At 38.8% G+C, this 27,321-nt stretch overlaps 3 protein-coding genes across 3 annotated transcripts; 2 read left to right on the forward strand and 1 right to left on the reverse strand.

Annotated features, from left to right (window-relative positions):
- Positions 1-1,160: 1,160 nt before the first annotated feature.
- Positions 1,161-4,945, forward strand: LOC121778342 (AT-hook motif nuclear-localized protein 9-like). The gene is made up of 5 exons (XM_042175670.1): positions 1,161-2,355; positions 2,977-3,044; positions 3,352-3,483; positions 4,152-4,313; positions 4,390-4,945. The coding sequence occupies exons 1-5, from the start codon at positions 1,839-1,841 to the stop codon at positions 4,618-4,620; spliced, it is 1,110 nt and encodes a 369-aa protein (XP_042031604.1). The 5' UTR covers positions 1,161-1,838; the 3' UTR covers positions 4,621-4,945.
- A 10,785-nt stretch (positions 4,946-15,730) lies between these two features.
- On the forward strand, positions 15,731-21,657 carry LOC121779132 (receptor kinase-like protein Xa21). Its single transcript, XM_042176467.1, has 4 exons — positions 15,731-15,851; positions 19,452-19,587; positions 19,851-21,534; positions 21,610-21,657. Exons 1-4 carry the CDS (start codon positions 15,731-15,733, stop codon positions 21,655-21,657), a joined length of 1,989 nt encoding a protein of 662 aa, XP_042032401.1.
- A 1,687-nt stretch (positions 21,658-23,344) lies between these two features.
- On the reverse strand, positions 23,345-25,406 carry LOC121780011 (probable phospholipid hydroperoxide glutathione peroxidase). The gene is made up of 6 exons (XM_042177526.1): positions 25,101-25,406; positions 24,776-24,852; positions 24,371-24,432; positions 24,094-24,212; positions 23,647-23,814; positions 23,345-23,543 (listed from the first exon to the last, which is right to left on the reverse strand). Exons 1-6 carry the CDS (start codon positions 25,149-25,151, stop codon positions 23,511-23,513), a joined length of 510 nt encoding a protein of 169 aa, XP_042033460.1. The 5' UTR covers positions 25,152-25,406; the 3' UTR covers positions 23,345-23,510.
- Positions 25,407-27,321: the final 1,915 nt, after the last annotated feature.

The raw sequence follows: 27,321 nt of genomic DNA on the forward strand, positions 1-27,321 counted from the left end.
GAGGATCACATTTCCAATGCCGAGGACTTCGGATGATGCTTGATTCCCCATATTGATCTTCCTCCATTCAACAGCAGTGTAGAAGGCAAACTTGCTTTTGTCTGAGCAGACATGAGCAGTAGCGCCGGTGTCAATGTACCAGCCATCCTTGTTATCAACAAGGTTAACTTCTTCAGTGACCACAGCAACAGGGTCACTTTCATCCCAGTCTTTGAACTCCTTCTCAACGACATGGGCAGCCGACTTCTTCTTCTTGCTGCGACAGTCTTTGGCAAAGTGGTCAGATTTGCCACATTTGTAGCAGTTGCCTTCAAACTTATTTGCAGGCTGCTTTCCCTTCCCTTTGTCGTTCTCATTGGGATGACTTGGGCGAGGGCGTTTGTTGGAGGGACTGCCCCGCTCCAACAGATTGGCTTTTGCATCAAGTGGGTTGTAGCCCTTAGCCTTTTGATCGGTTTTGCGCACATCAGCTTCAACGCGCAATTTCACAATCAAGTCTTAGAGAGTCATCCTCTTTCGCTTGTTCTTGAGGTAGCTCTTGAAGTCCTTCCAACTAAGAGGAAGCTTCTTAATGATCGTGCACCTTGTGAAGTTGTCGGGCAAGGTCATCCCTTCAGCCACGAGTCCGTGGATAATCTCATTTTTTATAATCATAATTAGTCCAATAAAATTAGAATTATTTCAATTTTCTTTTCTTGAAGGAGCAGTAGAGTATAAATAAGTTTTATAATCATAATTTGTCCAATAAAATTAGAATTATTTCAATTTTTTTTTCTTGAAGGAGTAGTAGAATATAAATAAGCGATAAGTTTAAGAATTTATTTAGCACAACCATATGATGTCGTACGCAGACAGTCATATGAGAACAAAATTAAAATTGTTGATAGAATTAAATATTTTTCCTCCCAAATCCACCTACAAAAAGGGCCTGAACTATGGTCCATTGCCTGATTTCATAGCAGGAAAAGCATTGATGCAAGGAATCTGGTCAAAGACTGATGAATTAGTAAAAAGAAATAATTGAATATACTTTCTGAGAAGAAGAAGATGGTAGGAGTAATTGAGTAGTACAGTTGCAACTTGTGCTTGTTCGATAATGACATCTTGGTACTTTAGGTGCACCCAACTGTACTCCAATGGGTTTCTGAGTCTGAAACTTACACCAGCCCCATTGAATTTCTCTTTTTCTTTTTTTTTTTTGGAAAAATCTTTTCTTGAATTGTAGTCAAGGAGTCATAGTACCTTTAATTCAAAAGCTCTAATTTTTCTATTCATGATCACTTTTGTCTTTACCCTCCCTCCTCTTTCTCAAAACTTCTTTACCCTCTCTTCTTCTTCTCTCTCTCTCTCTTGAACATTCTAAATCTAGGGTTTCATTTATTGTCCCCTCTTCATTTATGTGGGTGAGTGCAGTGGGGAATTCTGAGCTGAGTGTTTGAGGAGCTGGTGGGTATGGAATCTCCTCTACATTTTTCACAATGAGCTTCGGCGTGTGTTCTTGGCAGTCATTTGAGTAATAATTCAGTCTTTTGAGTTCCCTTTTCTTTGTATTGCAGCAATTTTGTAGTTTGAGACTGTAAAGTAGTGTAATTTCTGTTGGTTTAGTTGGTTAGTTTCCGTGATTCATGGAAAACCATGTTAAAGGCCCGGCCTTTTTTAGGTTTGTGTTACAATTATGAGTTCTAGTGTATGTTCTTCATTTTCTGTTAGGATTTTGTGTGATCTCTTTGGCTGCGTTAGTTTCAGATTTGTTGAGTTAGTGTATTAGAAGTAGTGTCTTCACTGCGGAGTTCTTGAAATTTTGGATCATTTTAGTTTGAATTTGGCCTATTAAATTCATGGATGGGAGAGATGGGATGGCATTACAAGGGTCAGCATCATACTACCTCCATAGAGGGGGAATTGGTGGATCTGGTGGTTCAGGGCCTGGCCATACTGTTCATGGCGGTGGAGGTGGCGGTGGTGGCTCTGCTTCTGCTCAGCCCGGCTTAATGCACTCTTCCCCTGCTTTCAAGAATCTTGCAAACTCCGGCATTCAGGTGCAGCCCAATGCAGGGGGTGGTGGTGGTGGTCCTGCTGTTGCTGCGAGTGGTTCATCGTTCCATGTTGAGAACCCATCGCAGCATTTTTCTTACAGCAGAGGCATTGCGGTTGCATTACCGGGCGGCGAACTGGTGCAGAAGAAGAAGAGGGGTAGGCCGAGGAAGTATGCCCCCGATGGAGCTAACATGGGCTTAGGATTATCCCCCATGTCTGCACCTAAGCCTTCTTCCACTTTGGTGGTCAGCCCTGGGGAAAAAGCAAGACGAGGCCGACCTCCCGGGACTGGATGGAAGCAGAAGCTTGCTCCCCTTGGTAATGTTTTGTTCATGTTGATTACTTTATTATTTTATTCTATGAACTGTAGTTCTTTTTCATTACCTTTTTTGATTGCAACCTGTATAGATATTAATGGTGTGATATAATTAGAAGAGTAAATAGAAGATATTGTGGATTCAAGTTTTTTGTTTGCTCTCCAACCTTATGTTTTTGTTTTTTGCATTCCAAAATATTGTAGTATTGTATGTCTGTTAAATTCAATTTAATGTAGATGTTAAATTCTATTTAAATTCAATTTAAATATCCAAAGGTTGTATTCCATGATTTGTGTTTTGATGTTACTTTCACTACCCAATATAGATTATTTTCTGTGATTTATAGAAAGTTGCCTTAATAGATGTACCAATCTCATGATTATGGTGCCTCATTTTCACTATTTTTGCATTTCCAGAAATGCTATATTTTATTGATGATGCATTTATTACCCCCTTCATTTCGACCCTGACCCTAAAATAACGCTGCTCCATGTGTTACCTGGATATCAATATGAATTCTTGGCTGTACACTTGTACTCAATAGTATTAGTATATCCATAATTGTACTTATGTTTCATCTTGTATGGTATCTTGCTGAGCTTAAGGTTTCTTCCTTGATTAGGCGAATGGATGAACAACTCAGCTGGATTAGCCTTTACACCTCATGTCTTGCATGTTGGTGTTGGTGAGGTATATTTCATCTCGAGTTTCTCTAATAATTTCTGTTCTGGCTATCACAAAATACACTTTGGACTCTTATTAAATAGTGTGGTAAATGTTTCGCTTTTTAGATCTTATCCAGTTCGATACCTAGTGATCCACTGTTCACCTTGACTGTGAAATCTCTTTGATACTCTTTCCATCTTAGAGCTGTACCCTTCCTTATTTAAAAATGTGGGGTGTTTTGTTTCTGCGCCCCGGTCGTACTCGTACAAAAGTACATTTTATGTTTATCATATTACATGTCATGATAAGTATTGGTTGCTCTTCCTAACAGGATGTTGCAGAAAAAATTCTGGCATTTGCTCAACAGAGGCCAAGAGCTCTATGCATTATGTCTGCTAACGGATCAGTTTCTGCAGTTACACTGCGCCAACCTACAGCTTCTAATAGCACCGTTACCTATGAGGTTTGAAGCACCTGTGATCAGTTCATTAGTTACATTCAGTAATCCTGGCCCTGCATCTTAATTGCTTGACTTGTAGTGCTAATGTTGTTGATGATGAATTACAGATATTACACTAAATTCTTTTTCTTACTAATGCTCTTACAGTATTATATTTGATAGTAATATTTAAAAATTTACTGCATTGATATTTCTTTAAGAGCTAACCTTATTCTGAATGTCATTTGACCAAATTGAGTCCAATAGTAGCTGAGAGTTTTTCCTTCCGCTCTGCCTGTGAATTTGGATTTTGTAAGTAGACCCATTCTGCTAGTGTATGTGGTAGTCCAAGTTCTTGTTGTTTATATTGTCAAATGTTGTATATGATTCATAAAAGCTGGTTTTGTATGAGCAATGGATCAATAAACGTGTTCCATGGATCTTGCACTTAAACAAGTTAGGCGTTGAACTCCAAACATCCTGCAGAAAATTGTGATAATCTAAGTTATTCTGACAATCGACTCACTGTATCTGGCCTGATAGATATTGACCTGAACACTTTCCGAAATATCTTTGTTGTCTTTCCCCCAATCATCTTCATGAGCTTTTCTCGAAATCACTGTTATTCCAGCTCATACGAGATCTTTGCTTTATGTCTAGAAGGAGCTAATTTAGCTTGTTATTTATTTCAGGGCCGTTTCGAGATACTTTGCTTATCGGGGTCTTACTTGGTTGCTGAAAGCGGTGGCCCTCGCAATCGTACTGGTGGAATAAGCATTTCAGTTTGCAGTCCCGACGGACATATCATTGGGGGTGCGATAGGTGGTAGACTCGTAGCAGCAAACCCAGTACAGGTATAGTCCATGCTTTCACCGGCAAATTCCTACCTTTTTTCGGTAATAACCCCTAACTTAAACTTATCACATGCAGGTAGTCGCATGTAGTTTCGTTTATGGTGGAACTAAGCCAAAAGGCAAGGTCGAGTCGGCTGCTGAAGATGACAAACATCTGGTAGAGAAATCTGCAGAGAAGTCCTTGACCCCAATAACTGCTGCTTCTAGTCAAAACTATACACCTAACACTGGAACAAGTGTTTGGCCGCCAGTTGCTCGGTCAGAAGTAAAAAATTCCCAGACGGATATTGACCTGATGCGCGGATGAGAGGGATAACAATAAGCACATGTAAGTTTTTTCTGTATATATGTGTTGTTGTAAATGAAGCGCGCGAGGGACGGGCCAGCCAGCCAGTTTCATGCTAACTAGTGTTTATCTTTAGGGTTTAGTAGGAATATGGATGGAGAAATTGGAAGTAAAAAAAAGAAAAAGGATGGATTGACATCTTTATAGGTTGTGTTGTTTTATCTAGTAAAATTGGTGGGATTTGTGTCTTGTTGTGGCCATTGTTGTAGCTATAAACCTAATTGTAGACCGTGCATTTAACTTGATTTGTTCAACTTAGGAGTTCATTGCATATCCTAACACTTAACTATATCTTGTTTAAATTATATTTCCTCCTGTCTCTATTAAATGTCTCATATTCGGGAGAGGATCCCCTGCCGTGTAAAAACACACAGCAGGGGGTGGGCTGCTGTAGTTAAACGCAGACTCTTTCAAATGAAACGCAGCATGGGTTCAGAGAGAGAAATTGGCCAAATGAAAGAATATAGTAAGACAGACTCTTCTGTTTCTTTTGTTCATTCTTTTTTCCCATTTCTTTATTTGATTAAATATCCGTCAGCCAGGGTAACTTTTTCCATGGAGTAGCTATTAAAAATATATGGAAGACTTGTTTATTTTGTTTTACAATAAATTGCTCCACATTTGTTAAATATCCAACACAAAAACACAAGTTTGCAGTTTTTGTTAGTGATGCATAAACATTAAACACACAAACACAAACGTTAATTTGGTTGAATTACTAATATTAATTAATTGATGTAACGATAGGGTCTAGCTATTTACCAGATATATGTAATAAATTTTGTATATTTTCTAAAATAAATGATGAGATTTGAATATATAAACACTGAAAAGTGTAAATATAAATTATATAATCCTCCCTTTTCCCTTAAAGTTATAAGTACTAGGAGTACATTTTATTATATCGTGATCAAAATTTATAAGTGTTTTAATAATAATTTAAATTGAATTTTATAATATATTTTTATTTGAATAACAGAAATATGGCAAAATAAAAATATTGTAGTCTGTTCTTTAATAGCTTGTGAAATATGAGTATTTTACAAATGAGGTTAATGTAATTAACTTAATGGTATTAATTAATATGTCTGATTATTAATTAGTTTTTCAGTGTGTTAAAAGTAATATTTTTTAATAGGTAATAACAAATACTAGTAATTTTTTATATCATGATTATAAAACAAAATAGAAAAGTCTTCCATAATATTTTTAACAGCTACTCCATGGAAAAAGTTACCCGACAGATATTTCATCAAATAAAGGAATGAGAAAAAAGAAGAAACAAAAGATGCACTGTTTGTTACTCCATTCGTTCATGAAATATTATCCAAGTTTGACTCGACACGAGTTTAAGAAATGTGAAAGTGAATTGAAAAAGTTAGTGGAATGAGGGTCCCACATTTATAGTATTAGTTTTATAATAGAATGTGAGTGGAAAGAGTTAGTGGAAAGTGGTGTCCATTTATCAAAAATAGAAAAAAAAAAAGTAAAGTGGACAACTTTTCACAGACGGATCAAAATGACAAAACTGGACAACATTTCACGAAAGGAGGGAGTATATTCATTCATTGGCCCATTCTCTCTCTAAACCCATGCTACGTTTCATTTGAAAGTGTCTGCGTTTAGCCACAACAGCCTCGGCTGTGGTTTTTTACACAGCAGGGGATCCTCTCCGGAGAATCGAAGGATTAGTGTGTATCTACAGTGAGTTAGAGAGAAAATAACGTGAAATATTTTCTCCCTTTAAGCTAGAACTAGTGGGCCTGTTCTTATTTCTTTGCAATGCTAGAGCCCAACACAACGGCCCAAAATCAATACTTCCTCGGGGCTCGGTCCCCTTTTATAACTCATTTTAATATTTTAAAATATCTTTTATTAATTATCTCATTTTATTTTTACTAATTTTATCACAAGTAATACTTTCCGTCTACACCCAAGAATGTGACAAAAACAAAAAATTGAGATTTACATTACCAATGCTTACCAAGTTATGATCAATGACTTAATATAGTCAATTAGAGCAAGTGTTGAATATGACTGCTTGTGCTCGAACGATTTGCATGGTTGCAGCTGCTAAGCTCTGAAGAATATGGTCATTTACGTCGTCGGTGTGGATTGTGGAACAAGCTTGTCAGGTCGTAGCGGTGGAGGAATCCCTCCATTCCTTGTAGGCCATTCACTAATCCATCCATCGATTTCCGAAAGAAGTAACGTTTTGAATTTTACAAAAAAAAAGTGATCTATGTTATGGGCCTAATAGGAACCTCATCTCAAAAGACTGACGTACAAAAACATCGAGTTTAGATATAATTGAGTGGTATTCCTTTATTGACAAAAATGTTAATTTTAAATTGGAATAAACTAATAACTTGTTACTTTTAAATTAAAACAAAGAAAATACTACTACATAGTAACATAGTAAAATTAAATAGAAATAAATAATTTTAATTAAAAATTAAATAAAACAAAATAATAGTAAAAGTTCAGATATCATAAGTAGGGTAATGTTAAAATGTATATAGTATTCCAATCTAAAACTAAGAACAATCATACACCTTTAGATCTTAAAATTAGTGGATGAGATTAAATCTCACCGATTTCAATAAATAGTAGCTAAAATATCAATAAAAGGGTAAATAAGTCAATCTGTTATAATAATTTTTGTGGTTTTTCTGATATCAACATATCGTATTAAAAATATCAACATGCATTTATCTACAGATACGAAAAATATCAACAATGATATAGATATTTCAACATACGTACACGAAAACTTCATACATGCATTGTATTGAAACTTGTTGATGCATTTATTGATATAAAATATATTTATCAACATATACAAAAAATTGAAATAAAAATTATAATATTTCATCATCTGATCATCGGAACATATGCAATTGATATCTCGTTAGAATCCTTATAAAATTACCTTTAACTTGATATATTTTTTATGAAAAAATAATTTAAATCGAGAGAGTTACGTAAATATAAAGTTCTAAGATGATTTTGAGAAAAAAGAAAGTGGTTAGTTTTACCTACCATATATAAAAAATGACATTAATATCCTTTAAAATTTATTTAATAATTTTTTAAATTTAAAATATAATTTACTTGACATTATTTTAATTATTACATCTCCTAATTTAATGGCTAAGAATTATTCTTAATTTAGGATTGCTAATTAGTTAACTATTAATCACTAACCCTTATAAAGTATTTAAAGGATTTATTTTGATTTTGCTCCTCTCAACGCCGTGCTAATTGTCGTTCTTCTTCTCCTACTCATCAACATCTTTAATAACTTGAGTAAAGGCTAAAACTGGTCCTGAACATATGCCCATTTTATGATTTTGGTTCTATACAAAATCTTTTGAATTTTTGGATCCCAAACATTTCCCTCTAGTCAGTTGGACTGACTTTATTATCGTCGTTGGCCCAACTAGTCAGTTGTACACCTTCATCTTCGACAATCATGTTGTGCATGATAATACAGGCGTACATTATATCAGCAATGCAGTCGATATGCCACAAACGCGTTGGACCCCTAATTGCCGCCTATCGAGACTGGAGCACACCAAATGCGCGCTCCACGTCCTTGCACGCCGACTCCTGCCGTTCTGCAAAGTACGCCTTCCTCTCATCTGATGCGCATCTGATCGTCTTCACAAAGACGGGTCACCTAGGGTATACCCCATCCGCCAACTAGTAGCCCATATCATGCCGGTTGCCGTTGGCGACAAAACTAATGGCCGGACTGACGCCCTGGCACTGCTCGTTGAAAAGGGGCGACGAGTTGAGGACGTTAAGGTCGTTGTTCGACCCGGCTATCCCCAAATACGCATGCCAAATCCACAGCCGGTAGTCAGCTACGACCTCGAGGATCATCGTGGGATTCTTTCCCTTGTAGCCGGTCGTGTAGAACCCCTTCCAGGCAGCGGGACAGTTCTTCCACTCCCAATGCATACAATCTATGCTTCCTAACATACCCGGGAACCCATGCTTCTCCCCTTGCATCTGCATCAGATCCTGGTAGTCTTCGGGGGGTAGGGCTTCGAAGGTACTGATCACGGAAAATTTCAATCACGCACTGACAGAAATACATCATATATTCAAGGGCAGTCGTCTCACCGATGTGGAGGTACTCGTCTCACATGTCTGCCGCGCCTCCGTAGGCCAACTGCCTGATTGCCGCAGTGCACTTTTGAATAGGTGTGTGGCCGGGTATGCCAGCCGCATCGTGCCTGAAGCGGAAATACATATATCGATGCTCCAAGGAGTTAACAATACGCATAAACAGGGCTCTGCTCATCCTAAAACGGCGCCTGAAAAGGTTGGCATTGAACCGCGGCTCCTTTGTGAAGTAGTCTTCGTATAGGCGCTGATGTGCAGCTACGTGATCACGTTCAATCACTGTTCGGCGGTGGCCAACTGGTCGTGGTCGAGGTCGAGGTACCGCCGGCTGCAAGGCCCTCTGCATCAGCCGATCAATCTCATTGTTCGTATAGGCCTCTAACGCTTCGTTTTTTCGACGTTCGTACTCCTCAGCATCCCCAACACTACCACCACTACTACCACCAACGTTGCTCATTTCCCGTTGTTGATCCTGTACAGAAATTAAGATAGAGAGAGTACTCGTTAAAACAAGTGGTGCGAATGAAAATGACGTGCAAAGCGCATATATATTGTTTCAAAAATTTTAAAAAAAATCGCTCGCTGATCGCTCGCCGGTCCGGAGCCTGCAATGGCGACGAGCGGACCGGCGTGCGCTAGCCGATTTTTTCGCCGAAATGGCGCTCACCGGTTACAATGGTTCGGCGAGCGAACCGGCGAGCGCCGCAGATCGGCTAGCTGGTCCGCTCGCCGCCATTGTGGATGCTCTAAGGGGGTGTTTGGTACATGGAAGTGATTTTCATGGTTTAGGAGATAGTGGGCTTTTCACATATATATGGATAGGCTTTTTGGTGATAATATTGCATTTGGTAAAAAAAAACGCATCCATGAAGCCCAATTGTAGTTGTTTGGTTGAAAGCTCAATGATGTGAAAATAAGTACAATATGAATAAATTGCCCTAGACTTGGTTTATTAATGACAACCGAAGCATCTGTTCTAATTTGAGCAAAATAATGGTGGTAAAAATTAAAACAAACATTTTTGGATTTATAGGAATTGAACGCATAAATTAGGATTTAACACAAACTTTGATTCGGATATCAACTCCGCTTCAGCGAAGGACTGAAATTTCAACCACGACGATGTCGATTCCGTCAATTGGAGAAACGACGGGCAAAAATGAAGGGAGTCGAGAGCAACAATCTTTAAATCGGGCAAAAATGGGAAAACATTTTGTTTTCAGTAGAATGGAGAAACGACCCTACTTTCCCCTGATTGAGTTACACTGCATATGTTGGAGTATAATCTCACAATCACCGTTGGATGCAGCAAGCTAAAAATCAATGTCATTCTCAACAGCTGTAGATTTGTTAGAGGTTGAGCTCGTTCAAGATATTATTGAGCTCGGCATATTATTGAGCACGGCGTTCTATTGAGCTCGGTGAGCTCGGTGTTTTATTGAGCTCGGTGAGCTCGGTGTTTTATTGAGCTCGGCGGTTTATTGAGCTCAGCATTTCATTGAGCTTCGGCATCATGCAGCACTTCGGCATCATGCAGCACTTCGGCATCATGCAGCACTTCGGCATGTTGATGCAAACCAAGAAACGGGAAGTGGCCGTTGGAACAGTTATAACTGATTTGATAACTAACATCTCAAGAGAGCCGTTGGAGGATGAAGGGACTGATATAAAGCAGACGAAGGCTGCATCTGAAATAGTTAATCAGCTACTTTGGTATTCAAGAAAAGAGTCTCCAAACTATCACTTGATTAGTTCTTGGTTTAGAATTAGATTAGAGGTGTTGAGTTCTTGGAGAGAGTTCTTGAGTGATTGTAAATCTCTGCATATTTCTCAATATACTGAATCATATTGCCTTTGGCCGTGGACGTAGATCTTACGATCGAACCACGTAAAACTCTAGTGTTCTTTCTTTTTCGCATGGTTGTCATCATCGAACTTTTGCGTACTTTCACAACAAGTGGCGCCGTCTGTGGGAAACGCAATCGGAGTTGATATCGATGACGACGACGAGGTACGAAGCGGAGAAATTCTCGGGGAAGAATGACTTTGGTCTGTGGCAGATCAAGATGAAGGCTCTGTTGATCCAGCAAGGGCTCGATGAAGCAATCGAGCCAATTGATCCGAAGGGGAAAGAAAAAGAAGATCTCGATGAGAAGAGCGTGAGGAAGAAGGCTGAGATTGCCAAGAAAGCCCATAGCGCCATTATTCTCAATCTCACGGACAAGGTGTTGCGCGAGGTTGCGAAGGAAACCACAGCGCATGGGGTATGGACGAAGCTCGAAGCGCTGTACATGACCAAGTCGCTTGCTAATCGCCTATACATGAAGCAGCGCCTCTTTTCATACAAGATTCTTGAAGACCGACCCTTCGCAGAGCAGATTGATGATTTCAGCAAGAATCTGGATGATTTGGAGAATGTAGATGGCCCCATGAAGAATGAAGACAAGGCCATCTTGCTCTTGAATGCTCTTCCCAAAACATTCCAGCATCTTAAAGATGCAATGCTGTTTGGCCGGAATGCAGAATCTGGCATCACATATGAAGAAGTTCAGTGTGCTCTTCGATCAAAGGAGCTTGAAAAGAACTCTTCGAAGACAAATGAAGGAAGTGGCAGTCAAGCCTTGAATGTAAAGGCTTTCAAAGGCAAGAAAAAGAAATTCAATCAGAATCAAAAGCCTAAGTATCAGAAGCAAAATGAGGAGAAGCGAAGCTGTCATTACTGCAAGAAACCTGGGCATCTCAAAAGGGATTGCTACTCGTGGAAAAGGAAGCAAAACGAAGAGAAGGCTACCCAAAATCAGGCTGATCTTGCAGAAGACACAGATCCACCCCAGATCATGAATGTGGTGAGTGGTGGGATAGAGAGTTCTTGGATAATGGACTCCGGGTGCAGCTTCCATATTTGTTCCAACAAAGCTTGGTTTGAAAACCTTTCTGAGGCAACCGGGTCAGTAATGTTGGGGAATGATCAGATGTGCTACATCAAAGGCATTGGAGATATCAGATTGAGAGCTCATGATGGATCAACAAAACTGCTTACTCAAGTCAGGTACATTCCTGAGATTAAGAGGAATTTGATTTCACTTGGCATGCTTGAATCTAGAGGTTTCAGGTTTTCTTCTGAGAAAGGCTATATGAATGTCTCACTTAATGGAAAAATCTTGCTGATTGCTGAGAGAAGAAACAGTTTATACTATCTAGTAGCAGAAACTGTTGTTGCTTCAGTGAATCTTGCAGAGGACTCTGATATAGGTCTGTGGCACAAGAGGCTCGGCCATCTTGGAGAAAGTGGGATGAGAGAACTGATCAAGAAAGGGGTCATTCCGGCTGGAAGTGATCAGAGGTTCAAGGAATGTGAACACTGTGCTCTGGGGAAGAGCAAGAAGCTACCATACAAGGCTGGTAAACACACCTCAAAATTACCTCTTGACTATGCGCATTGTGATTTATGGGGTCCAGCTCAGCCTGCTTCTATGGGAGGAGGCAGGTATTTCATGTCGATAATAGATGACTATAGCAGAAAGGTCTGGATATACATCCTAAAGCAGAAGTCACAAGCATTTGAAAAATTCAGAGAATGGTGCACAGAGATGAAGTTGAAGAAATCCACCACTCTCAAGTGCTTGAGGACTGATAACGGGCTGGAGTTCTTATCTGAAGATTTTGAGTCTTTCTGCAAAACAAATGGGATACAAAGGCATAGGACAGTCCCGGCTAATCCGCAACAAAACGGAGTTGCTGAAAGAATGAACCGAACACTCCTCGATAGAGTCAGATGCATGCTTTTATCATCAGGCTTGCCAAAGATGTTCTGGGGGGAGGCAGTGTGTACTGCTGCGGTGCTAATTAACAGCTCTCCATCATCAGCTATAGGAAATGAAATCCCAGATGTCAGATGGTATGGTGGAGATAGAGAGTACAACCAGTTCAAGGTGTTCGGTTGTAGAGCATATGCCCACTGCAAGCAGGGAAAGCTTGATGCAAGGGCTCAGAAATGTGTGATGGTTGGGTACCAACATGGAGTAAAAGGGTACAGGTTGTGGTGCACTGAAGAGGGGAACAAGAAGATAATTGTGAGCCGAGATGTGGTCTTCCATGAGCATCATATGCCATTCTTGAAGACTGAGGATCAGATGGGTGAAAGAGTATCTATTGATCAAGAAGTTCAGCATGGCCAGCCACCACCTAGTGATCCAGATGATCAGAATGGAGGTGGAGCTTCAAGTTCCCATGAAGCTTCAAGTCCACAGCAACCCCAGCAACGAGATCAGATTGATGATGATCAAAGATCACATATTATAGCCAGGGACAGAAACAGAAGAGAGATCAGAAAGCCAGCTAGGTTCAGTGATTATGAGATGAGTTTTTTTGCTCTCTGTGTTGCTGAGGTATTGGAGTGCTTAGAGCCATCCACCTATGCTAAAGCTATGTCGAGTAAGGAAAAGGAGAAATGGCTTGCAGCTATGAGAGAAGAGATCCAGTCACTACTCAAAAACCACACTTGGATTTTGGTGAAGAATCCAGGGACCCAAAAGCTTATTAGCTGCAAATGGATCTTCAAGATGAAGATTGAAGTTGGTGAAGTTGAGAGTGTCAGATTTAAGGCACGGCTTGTTGCTAGAGGATTCACTCAAGAAGAGGGGATTGATTATAATGATGTGTTCTCTCCGGTTGTAAAACACAGTTCCATCAGGATATTGCTTGCTCTTGTTGCAAAGTATGATTGGGAGTTACACCAACTCGATGTCAAGACAGCCTTCTTGCATGGTGAACTTGAAGAAACAATATATATGCATCAACCCGAGGGGTTCATGGAGGCTGGGAATGAAGACAAAGTGTGTTTGCTCAAGAGAAGTTTGTATGGATTGAAGCAAAGTAGTAGGCAGTGGTATCTCAAGTTTGATGAGCATATGATGAGTATTGGTTTCAGAAAATCACAGTATGATAGCTGTGTTTACATCAGAGAAAGGAATGGTGTACCAATTGCTTTCCTACTTTTGTATGTTGATGATATGCTTGTGGCAGGAGCAGATCTGGGAGTGATTGAGAGAATCAAGGCTGAACTGGAATCCAAGTTTGAAATGAAGGATCTTGGAAATGCAAGGAGAATCCTTGGCATGGATATACTGAGGGATAGGCCAAAGAGAGAGCTCAGGTTGTTGCAGAGGAATTACATCCAGAGAGTTTTGAAGAAATTTCAGGCTGATGACTTCAAACCTGTCTCTACACCATTGGCTGGTCACTTTAAGTTGAGCATGGATCAGAAACCAAAGAATGACTCAGAGAGGAGAGAGCTGAGCAAGATACCTTATGCAAACATCATAGGAAGCATAATGTATTCAATGCTGTGCACAAGACCAGATTTGGCTCAGGCTATAAGTGTTACTAGCCGATTTATGTCAGACCATGGGAGAGAGCATTGGATAGCATTGAAGTGGTTGCTCAGATACTTGAAGGGTGCTTCAGATTATGGTCTGTTGTACAGGGCAGAGTGTAAGGATCAAGGTGGAGCACTGGTGGGGTTTTGCGATTCTGATTATGCATCAAATAGAGATAATAGGAGATCTCAAACTGGATATGTGTTCACCCTAAATGGCACTGCTATAAGCTGGAAATCTGGATTACAACATGTGGTTGCTTTATCTACTACGGAAGCCGAGTACATGGCAATGACAGAGGCTGTGAAAGAAGCAATATGGCTGAAGGGAATCCTAGAAGATTTTGGGGAGAAGCAAGATACAGTGGAGATAAACTGTGACAGCAGCAGCGCCTTATGCCTTGCCAAACACCAAGTGTTTCACGAAAGAAGTAAGCACATAGATGTGCGGATGCACTTCATAAGGGATGAAATACAGAGAGGCGAAGTCAAGATGGTGAAAATATCTACTGAGCATAATGCGGCTGATATGTTGACAAAGCCGTTGCCAGCCATGAAGTTTAAATACTGCTTGGGGCTGGTGGGACTTGTGGAGTGATGAGTTTGAGGTTTTGTCAGAGGATTATGATTCATTGTTGATTCTGAGATTAAGGTGGAGTTTGTTGGAGTATAATCTCACAATCACCGTTGGATGCAGCAAGCTAAAAATCAATGTCATTCTCAACAGCTGTAGATTTGTTAGAGGTTGAGCTCGTTCAAGATATTATTGAGCTCGGCATATTATTGAGCACGGCGTTCTATTGAGCTCGGTGAGCTCGGTGTTTTATTGAGCTCGGTGAGCTCGGTGTTTTATTGAGCTCGGCGGTTTATTGAGCTCAGCATTTCATTGAGCTTCGGCATCATGCAGCACTTCGGCATCATGCAGCACTTCGGCATCATGCAGCACTTCGGCATGTTGATGCAAACCAAGAAACGGGAAGTGGCCGTTGGAACAGTTATAACTGATTTGATAACTAACATCTCAAGAGAGCCGTTGGAGGATGAAGGGACTGATATAAAGCAGACGAAGGCTGCATCTGAAATAGTTAATCAGCTACTTCGGTATTCAAGAAAAGAGTCTCCAAACTATCACTTGATTAGTTCTTGGTTTAGAATTAGATTAGAGGTGTTGAGTTCTTGGAGAGAGTTCTTGAGTGATTGTAAATCTCTGCATATTTCTCAATATACTGAATCATATTGCCTTTGGCCGTGGACGTAGATCTTACGATCGAACCACGTAAAACTCTAGTGTTCTTTCTTTTTCGCATGGTTGTCATCATCGAACTTTTGCGTACTTTCACAACAGCATACAAAGATAGTACTTGGAGCCTGAAACCCGAGTGTTTTTTACTGGGTCGAGAGAATGTTTCATGAACAGTAATTTTCTGGGTGTTTCAAGGCTACCACTAATAGTAAATAAAAATAAATAAAAAATCTCATTTGTCATTATCTTTCATCTATAATTAAAATGCAAGAATTCTCTGCTGCATGTGAGAGAGTAAGAAGGATAATCTAAAAGCGATGTGTGCAAGTGAAATAAGTGGTGCATGTTTCATGGCTAAGATAATACTATGGTGCAACAGTTTCACTGGGAATCTTACAATCTCAACAAAGTTTGAAATCACCGAAAACTGCATGACAGGTAAGAAGACCTAGTGATTTTCATGCTCCTTGTATCATCTCATCAAAAATGATACTCCCATCATTCTATAATTAATAATCTAGTTTTTCTCATTTTTATCAATCCACAAAAATTACTACTCCCTCCGTCTCATAGAAATAAGTTATTTGGGGTCGGCACAGGTTTTAATGTGTAATTGGTAAAGTAAGAGAGAATAAGAAAAAGTAGTTAAAATTGTTTAGTGGATTGTGGGACCCATAAATAATAAAGAAAAGAGAAGGAGAAAAAGGCTTCCATAAATGAATATAGACTATTTCTATGGGACGGACTAAAAAGAAAATATTATCTATTTCTATGGGACGGAGGGAGTAGTATTCTTCCATTTTTGGTAACATGGCTCATCATTGTTTTTCACTTCATCTCCTACTTTTTTTTGCTTATATTCTCTCGGTCCCTAATAGATGTCTCATGTTTGACCAGTGTGAGTTTTAAGAAATTGTATGACTTGTGAAAAAAAAGTTAGTACAATGTGTGCGCTATTTTTATATAATACTCCCTCCGTCCCACAATAATTGTCACTCTTTTCCATTTCGGCTCGTCCCACAATAATTGTCACACTTCATTTTTACCATAAATGGTAAGTAGGTCCCACATTCCACTAACTCACTCACTTCACTCACATTTTATTATAAAACTAATATAAAAAGTGGGTCTCACATTCCACTAACTTTTCCAACAAACTTTTCTTTACATTTCTTAAAATCCATGCCCACAATAAAAGTGACGTTTTCCTTTTTTAAGTTGTCCCACTAAAAATGAAATATTTCCTAAATTGAAATAATATCATCACTATTTTTTCACCCTCACTTTATTCTCTGTTCACTTAACTCAAGAAAATAACACAATATAAAATTTCATGCAGAAACGCAATGTTTCATATTTAAAGTGAAATGAAATATTTTTTGGGATCCGTCTAAATAAGGATTTGTAGGATATTTATTAGGGACTCGAGGGAGTACTAATACCCAAACTAGTACTTTTTCACCTTCTCATAATTTATCTATTTTATATTAAATCGGTACGTCGACTATTAGAGCATCCCCATCCACGCTCTTGCCAAAGAGCATGGATGTGGGCCCGACCCACTTTTATTGCTCTTCCGCAAGAGCACAACACTCACATCCATGCTCTTCCGCAAGAGCATGCTCAAGGGTCTCACCATTCTATTATTTAATTTAAATACTTCAATTACTAAAAACATTTCCACAATATTAAAATGCATTAAAAATACCTAAAATACTATTACAAACTACTAAAAATTAGAAATTACATAATTAAAATCCTAAAAATTAAAAATTACATAATTAAATTCATAAAATTAAAAAACCCACTACTCGTGGCCGAATTTCGCCCAAATGTGTTTGATTAGGTCTTCTTGTAGCTCAATATGGGCTTTGGTCTCGCGCATTGTCAATCTTCTTTCAATCCTCTCGTGCACCGTCGTATGCACATCTTGACGTGGGGGAGACCTTGCGGTTGAGCTTCCGACTTCATCCTCGTCGGAAAAGTTAGTCGCCCTCGGTCCTTCGTCAGCTATAATCATGTTGTGCAAGATAATACACGTGTACATGATGTCGACAATATTCTTTGTGTATTACAGCGGCACAGTCGGGACAGGGTCTTCACAATGTTGAATCGGGCTTGAAGGACCCCAAAAGCTCTTTCGACGTATTTCCGAGCAGCCTCTTGACGTTGCGCATAAAGAACCCGTTTCGCAAATGTGTTTGATTAGGTCTTCTTGTAGCTCAATATGGGCTTTGGTCTCGCGCATTGTCAATCTTCTTTCAATCCTCTCGCGCACCGTCGTATGCACACCTTGACGTGGGGGAGACCTTGCGGTTGAGCTTCCGACTTCATCCTCGTCGGAAAAGTTAGTCGCCCTTGGTCCTTCGTCAGCTATAATCATGTTCTGCAAGATAATACACGTGTACATGATGTCGACAATATTCTTTGTGTATTACAGCGGCACAGTCGGGACAGGGTCTTCACAATGTTGAATCGGGCTTGAAGGACCCCAAAAGCTCTTTCGACGTATTTCCGAGCAGCCTCTTGACGTTGCGCATAAAGAACCCGTTTCGGGTCTTGCGGCATGTTGAGCGTCTTCACGAAAGTCGACCACCTTGGGTAGATACCATCGGCGAGATGATACCCCATTTGGTATGTATTTCCGTTGACGGTGAAGTCAATCACCGGTGCTAAACCATTCAAAAGATCATTTAAGATGGGTGAAGAATAGAGCACGTTCAAGTCGTTGTTGGATCCGGCCGAGCTGAAATATGCTTGTCAAATCCACAGGCGATAGTCGGCGACTGCTTCAAGGATGAGCGTTGGGCCGCCGCCTTTGTGGCCGCTTAAGTGTTGCCCCCTCCAAGCATTCTGGCAATTCTTCCACCTCCAATGCATGCAGTCAATGCTGCCAAGCATATCGAGAAATCCGTGGATTGTTTCGTGAAGATGAAGCAACCGTTGACAATCTTCGGTGGTGGGTGCCCGAAGGAATTCCTCACCGAAAGCAGAACGAACGCCGGTGTAAAATTTTTTGAAGCATAGGATTCCAGTTGACTCCTCCACATGCAAATACTCGTCAAACATATCAGTCGTTTGCCCGGTTGCAAGTTGTCGGATGGCACAAGTACACTTCTGCAACGCCGAGAGACTTTGCCGACCAGTTGCATCTGTACGTGATTGGAAGTATTCAACACGGGCGGACAATGTGTTGACAATACTAAAAAATAAGCGTTTTGACATGCGGAAACGGCGCCAGAAGTAATCTTCCGGAAACCGCGGCTCGTCGGAAAAATAGTCGCGAACGAGCCTTTCGTGGGCTCTCTCTCGGTCACGAGGGATGTAGCGGCGATTTGATCTCGCTCGTCGAGGAGGAGGGCCGGTGGCAGTGGCGACATAGGCTTCATAGGCGGCATATTGTTGCTAGTATTCTTGTTTTTCGCGCTCCACTTCCGGAATGATCTCGTTCGGATCCATTTTTGAATTTAGAGAGTGTTTGAGTGAGAGAGGAAGATGTAAGTGAGTTGTATGAAAAAATATGAGAGCAGTATGAGTGAGAGATAATTTGATGTAAAAAATGGATGATGAATGTGTGTATTTAGAGATGATTTTGGGATTAAAAAAATTCAAAAAACGGTAATTAAACGGGTATATTTTTGGGAATCCGAAAATATATATTTTTAAATTTTTGGGATTATTTCTAATTTTTTTTTTCAAAAAAGGAAATTCCAACGGAAATTCCGTTGGCGAATCAGAGCCCGCCACGTCGCCATGCTCTTCGACACGGCGGTGCTCTTAGCTAAGAGTAGAGCCATGCCGTCTAGCTAAGAGCAGGGCCATGCAGGGGTCTCGCCGTGCCGACGGCACGGCGCATGCTCTTAGTTAAGAGCACCGATGTGGATGCTCTCAAGACTATTTGAAATGGACAGAGGTCTGAGGGAGTAATATACCGATGTGGATGCTCTTAAGACTATTTGTAATGGACAGAGGTCTGAAGGAGTAATATTTTTGTTACATTTGGCATTCTAATCTAATAAATTATCTAATCTTTGACAGGGATTATTCCTACTGAATTTGGGCAACTTCGCCGAATGAAGATGTTAGGGTTAGCATTGAATAGCTTTGGTAGTATTCCACGTGAGCTCTTTAACATTTCTACTCTTCAAGTTCTCTCACTTGTTGAGAATGCTATGTCTGGAGTTCTTCCAACCAATTTATGCCACACCTTTCCCATTCTTGAACAGCTTCATCTTGGCGGAAATTCAATATCTGGACCAGTACCATACTCTATATCTAATTGCTCTCAACTCAGAAGACTCTCACTTGGTGGTAACAAATTGAGTGGTTATATACCTATGGACTCGGCAACCTAAGACTTCTCCAAAGCATTAGACTGTTCGACAACAATCTTACAAATGCAAACATGGATTTCGTTACATCTTTGTCCAATTGCAGGTCATTAAGTTATGTATCTATCTCTGATAATCCACTATACGGAATCATTCCAGCTTCTGTTAGGAATTTATCTTCCTCACTTGTAGAATTCACAGCCTCCGGATGCAAATTAAATGGCAGCATTCCTGTTCAAATAGGCAATTTAAGCAGATTGACGATCTTGGCATTCGATAGCAATGAATTATCTGGTAATATTCCCCTCTCCATCAAACATCTGCATAAGCTTCAAAGATTGTATCTTGCAGATAACATGTTGCAAGGCCCCATTCCAGAGGTTGTGTGTCATTTATACAACCTCAACTTTATAAAGATGGACAACAATCAGTTTTCAGGTTCAATTCCGATATGTTTGGGAAACATCTCTTCTTTAAGATATATTTTTATGTACTCCAACATGTTGCATTCAAGCATACCTTCAAGCTTATGGGATCTAAAAGATTTGCTGAATCTTGACTTATCTTCAAATTCATTCAGTGGGGTTTTACTTGAAAAGGTGAGTAATTTAGGAGCAGCAATCTCAATAGATCTATCAATGAATCAGTTGGCAGGGCCTATTCCGAGCACTGTTGGAAAGCTACAGAATTTGGCTAATCTAGCTTTGGCAAATAACAACCTTGAAGGATCTATTCCAGTTTCCATGGGAAGCATGATAAGTTTGGTGAGTCTTGACTTGTCTCACAACAACCTCTCTGGCTCAATTCCAAAGTCGTTGGAAGCACTTCAATACCTCAACTACTTTAATGTCTCTTTCAATACTTTGAGTGGAGAAATTCCAAGTGGTGGTTCTTTCAGAAACTTCACTATGGATTCTTTTAAGGGAAATAAGGCATTGTGTGGAATTCCAAGGTTCCATGTCCCAATATGTCTTGCTGTTTCTGATCACAGATCAAAAAGGAAAAAGGTGGAACAAGATTCATTTATTGCTTTTGAGACTGTGGCTTTGTTTTCAATTGTTTCTCTAGCTCTTATCTTTGTCAGATACAAAAGGAAAGATAAGAAAACTAGAGATGTTGATAAGCTGATATCCACTGTACCAGAAAGAATCTCTTATTATGAACTTGTGCAAGCAACTGAACAATTCAATGAGAGCAATTTGCTTGGCACTGGGAGTTCTTGCAGTGTCTACAAGGGAATTCTGAACAATGGGAAGGTTGTCGCTGTCACGGTGTTTAACATTCAGTTAGAAGGTATTTCAAAGATATTTGATGTTGAATGTGAGATTCTTCGTAGCATTCGACACAGGTGTCTGAACAGTGTCATAAGCTGTTGTTCCAATGAAGAGTTCAAGGCATTAGTACTTGAATATATGCCCAATGGAAACCTTGAGAAATGGTTATATTCCCACAACTATTTCTTGAATTCCATGGAAAGATTGAATATAATGATCGATGTAGCATCGGCTTTGGAGTATCTTCACGGTGGCTATTCGACGCCTATTGTCCACAGTGACTTGAAGCCAAGTAATGTCTTGTTAGATGAAGATATGGTTGCCCGTGTAAGCGATTTTGGGATAGCAAAGTTGCTATTTGATGGAGATAGCACAGCGTTAACCAACACCCTAGGAACATTGGGTATTATATTTTGCCTTAACTCTTTATACTATGTCACTTCCATGTCAACTAAAAATCAGCATCATTTGAAAAATGGTTGGAAAACTTTGCATGCTATGATAAAATTAAATAAAGTTGGTGTATTATTAATTAATCTTTTTTAAATTTATGAAGATATTTATACGCTAATAACTTTTTATTTAATATAGGTAAAACATTTGAATTGCCACGTGCGCTTGACTACCTATATTAATTAGACCACAAATTGAAAAAAAAGGCTAGACAATAAAATATACTAGTATATAATTTTTCTCTTAATATATACTCCACGGTCTTACAAAGTTTGTTACATTTTGATCTAACATAGATTTTATTAAATGTAATGAAAAGTGGGTTGAAAAAATCAGTGAAATATGTGTTCTGCTTTTATATATTAGTTTTATAATATAAATTATGAGTGAAAATAAATTAATGAAATATGGAATCCACTGCAAAAAAAAAAAGATAATGAAATGTGATAAACTTTATAAAATGGACGTAAATCGAAATATATGTGACAAACATTCTAAAACAGATGAAGTAATGCATCGTCTACTATAATTCTATAAACAATGGGAGTGGATCATCTGCTGTGGTGGGCACAACACAAAGCACGGGCTGCTGTGCCACAAAACGTTAACGTTTTCTCCCTACTTTTGCAAACTCTTTCCAGATATACCTGCAACTCAATACTCAATGCACCAATAAAATCATAGTAATGAATATTTTGAGCGATTTACGTAAACAATGATTTTATTTAAATAAGGATTAATTAGTACTACTCATTTCATGGTTATTTATTTTACTAATTAAAATTTCATAATTTTATATCAAGTTGCATGCTTGCATGCTCATTTAAATTTTACGTATTTAACTATTAATATTATGATAAATTAATGTGATATCAAGAAATTATAGTATTTAAAATTATATTTACCATCTTATCGATTTCAATTGAGAGTTATCAATTCTAGTTATACTTTATTTCAACTAAAAATTTATCAAATTTGGAAAATCATATTTTATATTTAAATTTATTAATCTCAATTAGTATAAAATATTAATATTACACTAAAAATTCATTAAAAAAAATAATTGAAACTCCCTTTGCTTTATTCGTTAAATTATTTTTAGTGTAATATTAAAGGATAATTGTAATTTAAATCATAAATTTGTGTTTACTTCTTGTTGATCTCATAAATTGAAATTTAAAATCATAACTTTTTTTTTCTTAATTGTCTCACAATACACAAAATAAAACTAACATGACAATATCAAATAGGATAAGACAACAATCTGACGTTTTTTTTGACAAATTGATGTAATTGTATTTATAGTATTAATCAAAATATGTTGATATATAAAAATGACATAGTTTTATTGTCATATCATATATTTTGTCTTGTTATAGTATTAGTTTCAATTTTAACCATCATAGGACAATTGAGAAAATTAAAAATAAATTAGAATTAAAATTAATAACTCCCTATTGCAATTAATAAGCTATAATTGTGGTTTCAAATGATAAAGTATTGATATCATATTAATTTATAATAATACTATTAGTTAAAATATTTTTAAATGATAAAAATTTTAGTTACTAAAGCTAGATACGTTCAATTTATATGAAGTTATTAATTGAAAAAACATACTCAATATGGAGGACATTGTTTCTGTAGATGTTAACTATTCAAAAAGAAATTGAATTTTAATAATATATGAATTTTTATATTTTGACATAAAAATATATCCAACTTTTTTTTCTAAAATGCCCATACATCCATTACACCATGTAGGCCAAAATGCATAATTTTCATAAGATCATCATGTAGGCCAAAATGCACAATCCTCACAGAGAGGCCAAAAAAATCATCATGAGATAAAAAAAAAGTAGAGCAAGTCAAATATCTTAAAATATTAGGCTTATTCATATAAAACCAGATACATACAGAAAATTTGGAAAGCTTACAGACAGAACCTCACAGACGAAAATTCAAAGGGTAGAGGTGTTCTTAGTCACATCATTTATTACTAGCTCGTCGACAAACACATGCGCTGCTGCACTGCAACACTACGCTTTCTCCAGGAGCTTCTTGATATCCTTCTGCAAGAAGAACAAGAACAAGAGACTCTTAGCTTTCTATCATCATAGCAGAATAGGTTCAACTCACGACAATTTCTCTCAATCGAGGTGTTACTTTATTTACCTCTATGCTTAGAGGACTTGTGGTAGGTGCATAGCGATCAACAACCTGACCATCTTTGTCAACTAGGAACTTGGCGAAGTTCCACTTGATACCGTCACCAAACATGCTGCCTTTGGCTGACTTCAAGAACTTGTATATCGGGGCAGCATTGGAACCGTTCACATCAACCTTCCTCGACAAAAAAAAGAATGATTTTGTTCCAATGAAAGAACTAGTGGTGTCGACAAAAACAAATACGGAGTATTATCAATAATCACCAGTAAAGAGGCACATAATTTGTATGCTTTTGCAGAAATACAGATAGTATAAAATCATTAATTGATGCTGATACAAAATCGATATTCATTAGCATTTTCTATAGGAGAAAAAAGCAAGTACTGCAACTAATATTCATGTTGCAGGCTAGTCTGAGCAAATGGTTCACTTGAGTTTGTTGATAAATTTTACCTTGTCAAATACAGGATACTCGGCCTTGAAACGAGTGCAGACGAATTCCTGAATTTCTTCATTAGTACCAGGCTCTTGTGAACCAAACTGGTTGCATGGAAATGCTAGTATCTCCAATCCTGAGCAAGAAATGACTCAATTTTTTAGCTCATAATTATAAACTTTCTGGCTTCAAGAAGAGGAACCATAAACACTTCTACAGTTACCTTATAATGATCTCATTAAAACAAAAAACAAGTGCACTAAACAGGACAGAAATATGTAAACCGAATCATACCTTGATCCTTGTATTTCTGATACAACTGTGTCAGCTCAGTGTAATTGGAATTGGTAAGACCACTGCAGCAGGCAAGAAAATAAAATTAGCCACATTTTCCTTCAAAAGAAGGATACAGAACAAAGGTACAAAACAAAGCTTCCTCCAAACTTTCGACATACACTAAAAATTTGTATTTTTGGAGTTACACTTCTACACATCCAAAGACTTACTACATGCACAGCCCCGGACGCGACAAGAAGTTCAATCTTATGAGCTCTTTCGCCTTATCCCAAAATGATTTTTTTAACATACAGACAACATACAAATTTCAAACTGGAGCTATTCAGTGTCAAATTGGTGTGCTTTATCACCTCAAATCAACAAAAGCAAATCCCACTTCATCAATACTAAACAGATATATACCATTGTGATGCAACATTGACAATCAGCAGCACTTTGCCCTTGTATGCATTCAGATTGATATCATCACCCTTAGCATCCTGAAACCAGCAAATTTTTTATGAAGATTGCATTTGAATGTTTAGAATAACAAATTAAGAGAGGGCTTTGAGAATAAAACCCAAACATGACATCCCACCCAATTCCCAAACCAATCCATAACAGTATAACTAAAAAAAAGCAGATGCCACCGGAAAATGCTTACAACAAAAAATAGGATGATTATAAATCGCGTAAAGGGAACAACACCGATAAACTATGAGAAGAAGTTCAGATTATACAATAATACCTTAACAGTGAAATCATGGATCGAGTGAGGTTGGTTTGATTGAGTAGCCATTGGTGTTGCTTTTAAAACGGAAGATTGAAAATTAAGCGAACGAAGCTTGAAGATTAAGCGGTGTAGAGAAACAAGGGTTTGGAAGATGGCTATATATATAGATATTTTTGGATGGAAAGGAAAAGGACAAAATGATTTCGAGTGAGAGTGAAAGTGAAAGTGAAAGAGAAGTCGGTAATTCTCGGTCAGTCCCTACATTTCCTCCGATTTCTTCTTCTCAAACAAATTTGAGCTCTCTGCTTCGTGTAGTCTCTTCACTCAATTTTCACGATCCCCATTACTTTATTTCTTTTTATTTCTTCTTCTCGGGTTTTTTCTTCTTTTGTTCTAGACCACAATTGTCATTCCTTAAGTGTACTGAATTTTTTTTATTTCGATTTTGGGAGAGACGCATGACCCGCATGCGTCTCCTTTTAATCAAACTCATGACGGAGATGCGTCTTTTATAGAGACGCGTGAGGGACATGCGTCTCCCATTTTTTTCAATTTTTTTGGAACGACGCATGACCGTCATGCGTCTTAGGGAGAGAAGCATGATGGTCATGCGTCTCTAAATACATACGATACAACTGTAAGCCATTGTGTAATGATTGAGAAATTGTATGGATACTTTGACACTCACGGTCTGCAAGTCTATGGAAAAAGTGGAAGAGTGAGAATGGAGTTAATGCATGCCTCTATTAAAATTGGAAAAAAGTGGAAGAGTGGAAAAAGTGGAAGAGTGAGAAATTGGGAAATACTCCCTCCGTCCCGCACTACTCGCACTTATTTCCTTTTTGGGCGTCCCAAGTTACTTGCACTCTTTCCATTTTTAGTAAAAAAATTCACCTACAGCCGTCATTTTTGACTTTCCTATACACTCATTCCTTAATCTCCGAGCCGAAAAGGAAATAAGCGAGTAGCCTGGGACGGAGGGAGTAGTAGGCTAGTAGCATTATTATTCATGCTTTATTCATGAATTTATGCTTACGGTCAAATGGAGTAATGCATGCCTCCATCATCATAGTATTCATAGCAATCATTATTGTAGTGTATATTTAGAGACGCATGACCCTCATGCGTCTCTTCGTAAGACGCATGACGGTCATGCGTCGTTCAAAAAAAAATCGAAAAAAATGGGAGATGCATGTCCCTCATGCGTCTCTATGAAAGAGGCATCTCCGTCATGCGTTTCATTAAAAGGAGTCATGCGTCTCTCCCAAAATTGGAACAAAAAAAAAGTTCAGTACACTTGAGGAATAATAACTGTGGTCTAGAACAAAAGAAGAAAAAACCCCTTCTTCTTGAGGAACATTGAGTTGCTTCAAAATATTGTCGATGCGCATCCATCTCTCCTATGATTGGCAATGAATGGATGATTGAAAATTGGAATGGATTATTAAAATAAGATAAATTTCAGAATATGAGTTTAAATTCGCTAACCTTTTAAAATATGGGTCCGAGATATATGAATTTTTCGGAATAAGGGTTTTACACCTTTTTTTATATTTATTCTCTTTATTTTTCTTATTATTTTTCATCCAATAATTATAGATTTACTAAACTATCATTTAACTCGTCTCTCAAAATTTCATTTTACCTCCCTCCAAACGATTTGCGCACGCCGCCTCCGCCTCCACCTCCACCTCCACCTCCACCCTCCACTTCGCCGCCGCCTCTTCACCGTCTCTGCCTCCACCCTTCGCCACCTCCGTTTCCACTCTTCGCCGCTCTTCATCATTTATGTTTGGAAGTGAAAGCGAAGGTGGAGAATCACCAGCCGGAGAGGCCTCCGAAGACCGAATTCGAGAGCATCTCGCATCCAGCTCCTCATCCGCCGCAAGACGGCCGCGATCGCCGCCCTCGACGCAGGACTCTACTCTGAAGCCGTTAGACACTTCACGAAAATCCTTGACGGGCGCTGGGGCGCGCCGCAGGGTTTCTGTCAGAGTGCTACGTCCACCGCGCCTCGGCCTTCCGATCGGCCGGACGAATCGCAGAGGCCATCGCCGATTGCAACAGAGCCCTAGCGCTGGACACGTCTTGCATCGAGGCGCTGACCATTAGAGCAGCATTGTCGAATCGATAAGGTGCTTGCCGGATAGCCTCCACGATCTAGGGCATTTGAAATTATTGTACAATTCGATTTTGCGTGACCCTAGGGCCTGCTTGGAAGCGGCAGAAGGTTCAA

This window comes from Salvia splendens, chromosome 19 (assembly GCF_004379255.2).
Source record: "Salvia splendens isolate huo1 chromosome 19, SspV2, whole genome shotgun sequence".
NCBI classification, from domain to species: domain Eukaryota; kingdom Viridiplantae; phylum Streptophyta; class Magnoliopsida; order Lamiales; family Lamiaceae; genus Salvia; species Salvia splendens.

Excerpts from the sequence above, each read along its gene's own strand:
- LOC121779132 (XM_042176467.1), top strand. The coding sequence starts at position 15,731 with ATGTGTGCAAGTGAAATAAGTGGTGCATGTTTCATGGCTAAGATAATA. Across the intron at positions 19,588-19,850 it reads TCACTTGTTGAGAATGCTAT|GTCATTAAGTTATGTATCTA; the intron begins GTCTGGAGTTCT and ends GTCCAATTGCAG. Across the intron at positions 21,535-21,609 it reads CTATGATAAAATTAAATAAA|GTAAAACATTTGAATTGCCA; the intron begins GTTGGTGTATTA and ends TATTTAATATAG.
- LOC121778342 (XM_042175670.1), top strand. The coding sequence starts at position 1,839 with ATGGATGGGAGAGATGGGATGGCATTACAAGGGTCAGCATCATACTAC. Across the intron at positions 2,356-2,976 it reads GCAGAAGCTTGCTCCCCTTG|GCGAATGGATGAACAACTCA; the intron begins GTAATGTTTTGT and ends TTCCTTGATTAG. Across the intron at positions 3,045-3,351 it reads TGCATGTTGGTGTTGGTGAG|GATGTTGCAGAAAAAATTCT; the intron begins GTATATTTCATC and ends TCTTCCTAACAG.
- LOC121780011 (XM_042177526.1), bottom strand. The coding sequence starts at position 25,151 with ATGGCTACTCAATCAAACCAACCTCACTCGATCCATGATTTCACTGTT. Across the intron at positions 24,213-24,370 it reads TCAGAAATACAAGGATCAAG|GATTGGAGATACTAGCATTT; the intron begins GTATGATTCGGT and ends TTTCTTGCTCAG. Across the intron at positions 23,815-24,093 it reads AGTATCCTGTATTTGACAAG|GTTGATGTGAACGGTTCCAA; the intron begins GTAAAATTTATC and ends TTGTCGAGGAAG.